The sequence below is a fragment of the Clarias gariepinus genome, chromosome 4, assembly GCF_024256425.1.
Source record: "Clarias gariepinus isolate MV-2021 ecotype Netherlands chromosome 4, CGAR_prim_01v2, whole genome shotgun sequence".
Classification (NCBI taxonomy): domain Eukaryota; kingdom Metazoa; phylum Chordata; class Actinopteri; order Siluriformes; family Clariidae; genus Clarias; species Clarias gariepinus.
Genome location: NC_071103.1, coordinates 28,672,577 through 28,685,746, shown reverse-complemented (window position 1 = coordinate 28,685,746; position 13,170 = coordinate 28,672,577). Strand labels below are relative to the sequence as shown.

Below are 13,170 nucleotides of genomic sequence, written 5' to 3'. Positions count from 1 at the left end.
GTCCTACTTAACAATTCTGTAAAACAATAAATCACATAGAAGGTTATTTAACCCAATTTTAGAAATTTTACAAATTTTAAGTTGGTTAAGAAATTTAAGTTTAAGAAATGGTCTTGTTCATTTGCCACATACAACCAGTTTTGCTACAATAAGCCCACTTACCAATAGAATCAACACATTTAATGATTGTAATTACCAAAAATAACTTAAAAAAATAGATTTAATAGAATTATATTTTATTTATAGTAATCTTGTTAGAGGAGCCACTGATCTAACAGATGATGCACGTGTATGGTGTAGAGTGGACAGTGAAAGGGCGGGTGCCTCAGCATGCCCGGAAAGCTGATCATTTAAGCCATGGCCTGCTTTCACTTGAGGAAGATAAAATTAAATAAATCTTAGAAGAGGATAAATTTGACTAGATAAATTTGACCATCAACAAGATTTTTGTACTATGTCATTATAGTCTGGAAGCGTTTATGGTTCACGTTTTTGGTAGTAGATCTTCTGTTGAAGCTTATGGTGGCCAATTACATATATTTTTGCAAAGCATTTACCTGAATGTAACTCACTGAGAAAGGAATGAGTTTTTAAAGACTTTCATAGATTATTGTATTCATTTAGTTCATGTGGATTATATTGATATATTTTATGACACATCTAGATAAACATAGATCATTTAATATGTTGTTGACAATCAGTCTATGGTTGTCTTCTTAATGCTGTTGTTTTTAAAAATGTTTAAAGCTGACCATCCAAATAAAGATTTAACAAAAGTTATTGTTTAATATCCGACTAAAAGCCCATGATTCTCCGGCTTTTCGACTCACCTTGTTTGTCACTGTCTTTCCTTGGCATGGCAGCAACAGAAAACAGAACCAAATCAAATCAGAAGAAGATAAACAAAACCTCATTAGTTCTAGCAGCCAGGCGGAGGTGAAGTCTGCAGCGTAGATGTAACTACGCTGCGGAGCCTGCACTACTTTAACCCTGCTGTAACAGACTCACTTTTGCCTTAGTTGTGCTCCCATGTGTGCTGAACCACGAATTTGTTTTTAATTGGGAAGGGAATTGAGTTTGCATTTGAATCAATGTTCTCATTTCCTAGAATAAGTACATGTTCATCGGTACAAGACAACTAATTTGGATTATTCAAAACCAATAAATGGCTGCCTTTCTCATAAACTAAAAAAGCAAGTGTAAAACCTGGCTTTTGTGCATTTCTCATTTACAATCATTGGATGTTATGTGTGTGTGAGTGTGTGTGTGTGTGTGTGTGTGTGTGTGTGTGTGTGTGTCTTTACAGCTGAATAAAACTATATTTATTTCCCCTTTGTGATATAGTGACATCATCTAAAAGGGCACGAATATTTCAAGAACATGAAATGTAAATGTCATTATCAGAAATAATCTTGAAATATGTCAAATGCCAATGTTAATGCAATGAAAATATGATTTTAAACCAAACCAAAGTGCACAAAACACAAAAGACAACACTACAGTCAGGTTATAGTCATTTTGTGCTAGAATAAGTTTGGAGTAGTTTTTAATCTTCTTCGATAGAATGATAAGAAATAAAGTGCTTGATACGAAATATATTTTTTTAACACCTTTGAAAAGACATTACACTTTTTTCTTTTTTTTTTTTTTTTCCCGGCCAATTACACTGTTTTTAAGAAGGGTTTAATTATTGTATCAACCAAAGAAAAAACTAAGTAGGTTGTGGAAATTAGGTTAAGAATTGTCCAAAACATTATTGAAGCCTTGATGAACAGAGCTCCCTCAATGCGGTTTGAAAAAAAAAAAAAAAAAAAAATTGAATCATGAATTATCAGAGTCATCTTTGGTATTCAAATTAGTATTCATTAGTTAAAGTAAGGGAAAGATTTTAGATTCGGACTTTGGAGCAATGAAAAACGGTCATGTAGTGGCCAGGGGTAGCTCAGTGGTTAAGGCATTGGCCTACGGTTCAGAAGATCCCAGGTTCAAACCCCACAACCACCAAGTTGCCACTGTTGGGCTCTTGAGCAAAGCCCTTAACCCTCAAATGTGTAATGAGATGAAAATGTAAGTTCAAATGTAAGTTGGTGAGTATATATACACTCAGCAAAAAAAGAAAAGTCCCTTTTTCAGGACTGTGTAATTCAACAACAATGTTGTAAAAATCCAAATAACTTTACAGATCTTCATTGTAAATGGTTTAAGCAATGTTTTCCATGCATGTTCAATTAACCATAATCAAATAATTAACATGCACCTGTGCAATGGTCGTTAAGACCTTAACAGCTTACAGAAAGTAGGCATTTAAGGTCACAGTTCTAAAAACGCAGGACACTAAAGAGACTTGTCTACCGACTGTGAAAAACACCCAAAGAAAGATGCCCAGGGTCCCTGCTCATCTGCGTGAACGTGCATTAGGCATGCTGCAGGGAGGCATGAGGACTGCTGATGTGGCTAGGGCAATAAATTGCCATGTCCGCACTGTGAGACGCCTAAGACAGCGCTACAGGGAGACAGGAAGGACAGCTGATCATCCTCACAGTGGAAGACCACGTGTTAAAACACCTGCACAGGATCAGTACATCCGAATATCACACCTGCGTGACGGGTACAGAATGGCCACAACAACTGCCCGAGTCACACCAGGAACACACAATCCCTCCATCGGTGCTCAGACTGTCCGCAATAGGCAGTCCATGGGGAGGAGATGCACTGTAGTACTTCAAGCAGCTGGTGGCCACACCAGATACTGACTGGTACTTTTGATTTTGAGCCTCCCTTCATTCAGGGACACATTGTGGAACATTTTTAGTTTATGTCTTATGGTGTTGACTCTTTTAGTGTTCATACAAATATTTACACATAAAGTTTACTGAAAGTAAAAACAGTTAAAAGTCAGAGTACATTTCTTTTTTTGCTGAGTGTATATATATATATATATATATATATATATATATATATATATATATATATATATATATATATATATATATAAATAAAGGGGAATGGGTACATTGTATTTACCTACTCAACCATGGGCCAGATGTGCTGTTTGTTTCTGCAAACACCCAGGAACTGCCACAGTTACTACTAGAGCTTAATAAAAATGACATTAATAATAATAATAATTTTCTGCTGTCTACAACAACTAGGTAACATGACTTTTAATGTCTCTGCCACGTTGCTATGTTTAATACTGTTTTGTCTTTATGGTTCTACTGTTTAATGATTTTACTGCTGAATTTACTACTAAAATCTCAATTACCTGTAGTCAACTGAAATTGAGTATTGTTTAATTAATATTATTTGTTGGCTGTGATATTGTTCTCTCAGGTGATGAAGTTGAACAGAAAAAAAACAGTCTGACAATTTACACTTTATCCAATTTAGAACTTTTGTCAAGTATTAAAATGAATACTGAAAATCAGTGGCTCCCTGCTGGATGTATAGTGCACTACATGGGGCATAGAAGTCGTTATTTCATACCACATGTAGTGCACCAACATTTGTGATTCAGCCATACAAGCCTGAAATGCTTTTTATTTTTTTATTATTATTTTTTAAAGACATTTATGGAATAAATTATTCATTTTTTCCCCATAAGCCCAGATTTCTGCTGAATGTTTGTCTCACAGTAAAGCGTCCACATGATTAGAAGTCATATGTTGAATTTATTATCTTTAAATGATTCCACAACTGCAGAGAATAAAGCATGTCCTTATTTGTATGTATTTTGGTTAAACTGTACAGTACATTGTATAGTAATAATAAAATAAAAATATAAATAATAATAATAATAATAATAATAATAATAATAATAATAATAATAATAATAATAATAATAATTGACACAGTGGCTTAATGATGAGGACTGTCTCCTTGCACTTTTGGGGTTGGGGACTGAACCTTGCCTTTGTTAAGTGTGTGGCATTTACATATTCTCCCTTGGTAGGCCCTCTGTGTACTTCCTTCCATGGTCCAAAGATATATTCCAGATTTCCCCTAGTGATTACATGTGTGCTATTTCTTGTAATGTGTTGTTACCCCATCCATGGTGTACCCTGCATAGACCATGGATGCAGGCATACCCTATATACAGTAGGATAAGTAGTATAGATGGTGGATGGAAAAAGATCAAGAAGAGGGTCAACTTTTATCCATTAAAAAATAAGCTCAATCTGCGGTATATCATTGAGCGGCCTATTAAATCGGAGCTTTATGTTAGTTAGAATTAGTCCATCTGCACCTTCCTTCTCCTTCACAAATACTTTTAAGGTATATGAAGGCAGCATTTACAAGTAGTGCTTTGTATGGTATGTGAATGTGTGTGACAGAACCGACAGCCTGAAGTAAAAAAGCTGAACAGTGCAAAATAGTTTGCTGAAGCATATAATTTTTAACAAAAAATGCTGTGATGTATTAAACATGAATAATAGTGATATTGTTTTGCTTTGTTTTATTTTTCAGACAGCATTGAGGAATACATTCAGACTACTTCCTCACATGTAGAATCTGCTAACCAGGAGCTTGCAAAGGCCAGTCATCACCAGGTAAAATTTTAGTAGCATATTTCCGATTAAAAAAAAAATGGAATAAATTATTCATTTTTTTCCGTTAAGCCCAGATTTCTGCTGAATGTTTGTCTCACAGTAAAGCGTCCACATGATTAGAAGTCATATGTTGAATCTATTATCTTTAAATGATTCCACAACTGCAGAGAATAAAGCATGTCCTTATTTGTATGTATTTTGGTTAAACTGTATAGTACATTGTATAGTAATAATAAAAAAAAATATATAATAATAATAATAATAATAATGATAATAATAATAATAATTGACACAGTTGCTTTATGATGAGGACTGTCTCCTTGCACTTTTGGGGTTGGGGACTGTGTCAATAATATAATAATAATAATAATAATAATAATAATATATATATATATATATATATATATATATATATATATATATATATATATATATATATATATATATAATTTATATTTATCTCTTTGTCCCATTTTATTTCAAATAAACTTTTCCAATCATTTTATCCTGGCTGATTTGACTTATTGGTCCAAAAAAGTCCAAACAAACTTGTCTTGTCTTTGGTCTTTGGATAATTTAAAAACTAACAATAACATTCCACAATGATGGCAAAGCAGATCATAGTCCATGTGCTTGGTTCCAAATTTACTGTCTGTGCCTACTAAATGGAGGGCAGAAGATCTTTTGCCAATCATAGATTCTGGCTGTGTGTGTGTGTGTGCGTGTGTGCGTCGTGCGTGCGTGTGTGTCTGGTGCCCTGTGATGTATGGGTGTCCCCTACAGGAAGTATTTCTGTCTTGTAGCCAGTATTCCTGAAATACTAGCACCGAAATCACTATAACTGTAAGAAACAGGAATTCTGTAATTAGCATAGCATTTTTATCTGATGTTTTCCAGAACAACTTAATTATAGCAGAATAGCATAATTATGTTATAATATGAGGCATAGTATATAACATACTTTGCCTTTTACATATGACATATCATTAGTTGTATAGCCTGGTTGCGAGAATTAAACTCAGTCTCCACTATTTTGTTTACCTAGTGTTGCAATTAAAACTTTATAAACGGTAGGTTTTTTTTTTTGCATTTAGAAATGTCTATGAACAGCATGTCATTTATGTAAAAGGTGGTGGAATTTTGCATTAAATATGTATACAGGGCCTCTACACTTCATCAAATTTACTAGACTGTCTTCTAAGATACATACCTAATACTAACGCAGTTTAAGATGTCCTTTAATGCTGATGGACCAAGGATGTTTATAAATTGAGCACTGCAAAAAAACTAGACCAACAAAAACTAAATGCTGGCGTCTTCTTTTGACAAAGTTTTCATAAGAATAAAGGATTTATTTGCTAAGCTTCCAGGTTTTGAATGAGTCTTAGACCACTGCTTCCATAATAATGTTGCACAGCTACAGTATATCTTTTGCAGTATGTGTTGTGTTATTTTACAGTTATGATGGCTCTTTGTTAGCAAGAAGCTCACAAATTCACTCTGACCTACTGTTGTTCATTAATCTAACGTTACAGGAATACATTTCCGCCACTATGGCAATATGTACACTGAAATGTATAGAGCAGCATTATTTGTCATACTTCACTTATAGCTCCAAGCATATTATTTTTTCTTAAAGTTAATTGTGCAGTATAAGTCGTTTAATAAAAAAATGAACATTAATACACAACTGTTATCCATTTTCTATTCTGTTATTCATTTTCATTCCTAGGCGCAAAAAGAAAAGTGCATGAAAAAATGGGGGGAAACAGTTCAGCAATTGCTTTACACACAAACTACCCACTTTTTATTTGCTTTTGATATCCCCTTTTCTGTTCTTTATTTTAACATTTTACATCTGTTATTTCTGAGCCTGTGTTTGATTTTATTTGATAAAATAATATGCCTGCCTTTCTCCTGCTTTGGTTTTAAATCCAAAAACAAGCAGCAGATTACTTGATTTTTTTTGTCATCACTGCTGTCATACTTGAAATACTGTGGTTTAGTTGTATAAAGACATTAAAATGAGTTTCTGTTTTTCGCACTTTGTGCAATTTCAGTAAAATGTCACGAAGGAAACCAGTGTGACTGCTGCCTTCTAGTTTTCTATTTATTTAATTATTAATTTATTTAGTAGACGTCCACAAAGCCATCTTTGAATTAAGATTAGGAAGTGATAACCATGTTGTGCAGATCGGTGCACTAGATAAAACCAAAGACAGAGCGGGCTAGTGTGCAATCCTGAAAAGTATTTTATTTCCAATATTTTAAACCAGTTTTATTATTATCATTATAATTATTATTATGTGGATCATTATTTGAAGGTGGCATGGTGCTGTAGTGGTTACTGTAGCACTGGCAAGACTAAGTTCCTGTCTCTGTGTGCATGGAGTTTGCATGTTCTTCCCGTGCTCGGGTACTCCGGTTTCCTCCCACAGTCCAAAGATATGCAGGCTAATTGGCGTTAGCAAATTGCCCATAGTGTGTAAATGAGTGTATGTATGTGTGTGTGCCCTGTGATGGCTTGGCACCCTGTCCAGGGTGTACCCTGCCTCATGCCCTAAGTCTCCTGGGATAGGCTCCAGGTCCCCACAAGTGATAAAGCGGTATAGAAGATGAGTGAGGATCATTATTTGCACTACGTTAGCAGGAAGCCTGGAGACTATGCCAGGGGACTTGGGGCATGAAGTGGGGTACACCCTGGTGCCAGTCTATCACAGGACACACACACATACACACACACTACAGGCAATTTGGAAATGCCAATTAGACTACTCTGCGTGTATTTTGCCTGTGGTAGAAAACCAGAGTACACAAAGAAAACCCACCAAGCACAGGGAGAACATGCAAGCACAGACACAAGGTGGGAATTAATCCTTAGATCCTGAAAGTGTGAGGCAATAGTGCTTACCACTACCGTCAATGTGCCATCACTCAGCAATTCATACTTAAAATAAATGTATTTATTTAAAAAAACAGAAACAACACACACAATCACTGCCGTCTGCATTTCAGTTTTTTAAGACTGGGCTGAGCTAAAAAAAAAAATCTTGTCTGACTTCCTCATCTATCCTCCATTTTCATTTCTTTCTCCTTTTAGAAGTGAGAAAGTAAGGGAGCAAATGAGTGAATGGCAACAGCTTTTGGATTAATTGTCATTTCATTATCTTACTGAGAGTTCAGCCGTGACCAAACTCACACAGAGCAATTTAGCACTTCACCGGTCCCACTAGCTGCACCCAGAGGAGAGGGAGGGGGTGCCTGTAACTCTAAACACCCGTACATTTCTCTCAAGCACCTCTCCTAAGTCTCTATATATTTGTCGTATGTGATAGCCAATTAAAAAAGACAAGGCTTTTTTCCCCCCTATGTATATCCCTATATGTAGAATACACAATTGAAATAAATCTTACCTTTAATACATCGACTTATTATCAGTGCAGTTTATCAGTGATGGTGCACGAGTCCAATCAGCTTAGCTGAACAGTATTTAAAACTAAACACGTCGAGCCCCAAATATCATTATTGCTTTCATCGTTCTGACAAACCTTATAATTTTGTGTTAAATTTCACATACACAAAGGAGTGTGTGGTACTGAACTATAGCTATGTGATAAGTTTGAGGCTTAAATTTTGCTCTGCTCTTGTTTAACTCATGCTATTTTGTCTGAGGTGCATGCTGTTGTGTGCATATTGAGTGTACTCAGACCAATCCGCTTTAAACAGACCTCTCTCTGTCTCTCTTTCTCACTCTTTTTATCTGTCTCTTACACACACGCACACACGCAGAGGAAGCAGACAGAAACCTACAGCGGCATTCATAAGGAATCATAAGGCTTATGAAATTCATTATAACCGTGACAGTTAATTGCATTTCATGATAATTAATTTAATTATCATGCATTCAGATCCCTCAGACAAAAGTTGACTGAGCTTTCAGATCCTAATACTACCAAATGACTGAGCTTTCAGATCCTAATACTACCAAATGATTGTTTGAGTTAATTTTATTTCATTTACTAAATGTAACCTCCTTTTCTTAGAAAATGACAAAATATATATTAAATAAACAGTGCAGAAATTAATTTCACATCACATTGCCCTGGCAGTAACTAGGTGAGGTAAGTTGGATGACTTATTTTTTGTCTGAGGTTTGTCTGGGAAATGTCCAGCTATTGTTAATCTCAATGTTTGAGTGACATAGATGTGACCTGGCAGCCAAGGAGAGTGAACTGGGAACCACATGCATGGACAGTGATGACTTCATTGTACTAGTCAGTCTGGTGCTAGTCACCATTAAGTGAGCATCTTTACTGCGTCTTAAAAGACTGAGCCAGTAGAGCAAAGAATCGTCATCATATTGTGCAGTAAGCTTGTTGATATTAATGTTTCTCTGTGGAATCTATTCGGATAATTCATAAGGCTTTTGGGAATGATGCAATGAGTGCACGCAAATGAAAGTGTGGCCCAAAGCTTCAAAGATGGTTGCAAAACTGTTCCACATTCTGGAAAGCCTGCATCGCGAAAAACGTGAGAATGTTAAACATGTACAGCCTAAAATCAACAAAAATTGACGGCTGACAGTGCGAGAACTAGAAGAATAATTATTTATTGATGAGGTTATTACATGTAATTCAGCCATCACATGGCTGAATACATGTGTGTGTGTTTTATATATATATATATATATATATATATATATATATATATATATATATATATATATATATATATACACACACACACACACACTCAATTTGCACATGCACAGTGGCATTTGAGTCACGGCAACGCGTCCAACTATGTCATGCACATCTACAGTGCAGAACAGGACCACAAGCCCATGTTTATTTGCTACACCACATCAGCTCAACTGGGACTGAATGTTTATGCAAATTTCACCTAAGCCGATTACATGCCAAGCAGTGTCACTGCAAATGCTACTTATTATACAGACTCCCAATTTTCCAAGCAGATAAGATAGAGGCAGAATAATGTTATGTCAGTAATCATCCTTCTGCATTATTATGGTATTATAAAGACATGTTTCATGTCAACCAAGACATACCAGTATAGCTTTCTATACTGAAACTTATTGTGAATGTTTTATAGCCAAATTTCTATTTAAAATTCTGTACAATAAACATTGAACACAGTAATTGTGTAGGGGTACTCATGGCATGTACATATAGTGCTGAGAAAAAGTATTTGCCTTCTTCCTGATTTTTATTTTATTTTATTTATTGACCAGATCTTAAATTACATTTCAATTATTCAGATAATCAAATTTTAATGTTATTCTAAGATAACCTGGGTGTAGGCAAAATGCAGTTTTTAAATGATGATTTTTTTTATTAAGGAAAAAAAAATGTCAAAATATATCTGGCCCTATGTAAAAAAAAAACAAGTGTCCCCTTGCTAAGTCATAAATGAACTGTGATTAACCACATTTTGTGGAATGCTGGGTTAAGTTTCACTGCCAGGCCTGCTGAATCAGAAAACACTTAAATAGAGTTTTTTTGACAAAGTGAAGCATGCTAAATTATCTCAAAAAGCAACACATCATTTTGCGATCTACAGAATTTCAAGAACAGCTTATTATCCAAAAATGTAGAAAGCTAAGGCCAGTGGTGAACATTCCCAAGAGTGACAGGCCTACCAAAATTACTTCAAGAGCACAATGACAACTCATCAAGGAGCTCATAAAAGAAGCCAGAACAACATTTAGGCTATTGAACTACAGACCTCCCTTTCCCCAGTTAAGGTCAGTGTTGATAATTCAACAATAAGAAAAAGACTGGGCTACACAGTATAAATAAATAAATAAATAAATAAATAAAGAACACTAAAGCTCATCCTACCTCACCAAAAAACATCTTGATTATCCCTAAGACAGTTGGGCAAATATTCCATGAACTAATGAGACACAAGTTGAACTTTTTGGAGGGTGTGCATCCTGTTACATCTCGCATAAAATGAACACTGGTGATGGTAGTGCGATGATCTGGGGCTGCTTTGCATTTTGACTTACCATAATTTATGGAACCATGAATTCTGCATGCTACCAGAAAGTCCAGAAGGAGCAGGTCCAACCATCAGTTTGTGACCTCAAGATCAAGTGCGCTTGTGTTACACAGCAGGACAATGTTCAGAAAGACACCAGCAAGTCCAAAAAAAATTAAGGTGTTGGAGTGGCCTAGTCTAAGTCGAACTTAAGTCCAATTGATGAGCTCACACAGGACCTTTATGCTCGGAAACCCTTCAATGTGGCTAAATTAAAACAAAGAAGAGTGGGTCAAAATTCATCCCCAGTGATGTGAAAGACTCATTGACAGTTATCAAAAATGATTGCAGCTGTTGCCGGTTAGTATTTTTTTCCGTTGTTTTTTCCAATGAAATCATTATTTCAAAGTTGCATTTTGTATTTGCATGTGTAATAGTAAAACATGTTTAATGATCTGAATAATTTAAAAGTCAAAAAAACAGAAGAGGACAAATACTTTTTCACCTGTCGGTATATGTTCAAAAGTCTGTTCCCCCCGTTTTTATTTCTACTGTATGTGTTTTTGTGCAAAAACATAATAATATAATGGGTCTTCTTAGTTTTAGGAAAATGCAACCTCAGATGAATAAGAAACATATCTAACTTTTTTCACAGTGCCAAAAAAATGAAGCCAAAAAGAAAAAAAATATGTGGGCAACACATAATAATTGATTTAACAAAGTGATTCAATAGCTTGGAATTTAACCTTTAGCAGCAATAACCTGAAGGAATAATTTCCTTTATGATTTATCAATCACTGACATGGTTGGAAATTAATTTTGGCACTCACTTAACTGTGGCATTCACTTATGCACAGCTCTCTTAAGGTCCTGCCATAGCATTTCAATTGGGTTGAGGCCCAGACTGAGCCATTTTAAAACCTTGATTCTTTTATTTTTTAAGCCATTCTGATGTATATTTACAGATGTACTTCTGATTATTGTCCTGTTGCATGACACAATTTTGACCAAACTTTAGCTGTTGGAAAGTGGGCTTAACATTTGCTTCTAGAATACGATGGTATACAGAGGAGTTCATGGCCAACTTATTGATTGCAAGGTGCCCAGGTCCTGTAGCTCCAAAAAAAAAAAAAAAAAAAAATGATTATTTTCGTTAACTGGACAGTGGGTATGAGATGATTCTGCTATAGTGCTGTTCAGTTTCCCTAAAAATGGCACTTGGCATTAGGGCCAAACAATTTCACTTTGGTCTCATCTATCCATAGGACATAGTTCCAAAAGACTTGTGCTTTTGTTAAGAAGAAAGGTGACTTAAGTGACTTTGAACATGGCATGATTTTTGGCGCCATTGTCGCTGGTTAAAGTATTTCAAAAATTGCTGATGCCCTGGGATTTTCACGCATAGTCATCTCGAGGGTTAACTTTTCTGTAAACAAAAAGTTAATTTTCTTCCTAAATTACATTAAAAAAAAAACATACACATTCTAGATCCATTACATGTAAAGTGAAATGTCACAAGCATAAACTACTGCATTAATTATTCCATGGTATGGAATCAATCTGCCTGTGGCACTCTTCTTCTTCTTTGTCTTCCGGCTGTTCCCTTTCAGGAGTCGCCACAGCGAATCATCTGCCTCCATCTAACCCTATCCTCTGCATCCTCTTCTCTCACACCTACTAACTTCATGTCCTCTCTTACTGCATCCATAAATCTCCTCTTTGGTCTTCCTCTAGACCTCCTGCCTGGCAGTTCCAACCTCAGCATCCTTCTACCGATATATTCACAATCTCTCCTCTGAACATGTCCAAACCACCTCAATCTGGCCTCTCTGACTTTATCTCCAAAACATCTAACGTGAGTTGTCCCTCTGATTAACTCATTCTTAATCCTTTCCATCCTTGTCACTCCCAAAAAGAACCTCAACATCTTCAGCTCTGCTACCTCCAACTCTGCCTCCTGTCTTTTCTTCAGCGCCACTGTCTCTAAGCCGTAGAGCATCGCTGGTCTCACCACTGTCCTGTACACCTTTCCTTTCCCGGTTTCTCGATAACGCACACTATTCGCGCGCTAAGAAGACTCTTAAGATATATCTTATGTTAAGTGATAACTTTTCTAAGTGTATTTCTCGAACTGTCCCTTAGGAGTCTTCTTAAGTCTCTGCCTCTTACGTCCGACGCTACAAGGTGCTGTCTACAGTGAATGTCCTGAATTAGCTGACATCGGTTGTCAGGAATCGATTTTTCACTCCTTTTGCATGACAGCGTTAAGAAAGACGGCACTTTCTATGCAAATTAAACATTGCATTAAATTCTTTTAATAGCGTTTATTTCGACATGGGTTAACTTATCAATAGCATGCGATAATAGACAAATATATAAATTAAATCACCAAACTGTCGCTTATATTTTCATGTAACCTGTGGCGGTGAAATGAACCGAGTATACAGTACAATCATAGTTGATTGACAAACAGCTGACAACACTTTTCACCAGCTTCAGAAACAATGCGAAGTATGTCAGTGGTTGGGGTTTTATAGCGCACTATGGAATGAATACGATGAAATGACAGAGTGGAGGTTAATACCCCTATCTCACCTACGCGGTTTCGCGCGGTGGC

The 13,170-nt window shown here is 35.9% G+C and overlaps 1 protein-coding gene across 1 annotated transcript in view; it reads left to right on the top strand.

The window, feature by feature from the left end:
* The window catches only part of tsnare1 (T-SNARE Domain Containing 1), a 194,530-nt gene that overhangs the window by 151,096 nt on the left and 30,264 nt on the right, over window positions 1-13,170 (top strand). Inside the window, exon 10 of the mRNA XM_053493954.1 lies at window positions 4,468-4,550. Coding sequence (XP_053349929.1) covers window positions 4,468-4,550 — 83 coding nt within the window. The remainder of the gene's footprint in view (window positions 1-4,467; window positions 4,551-13,170) is intronic.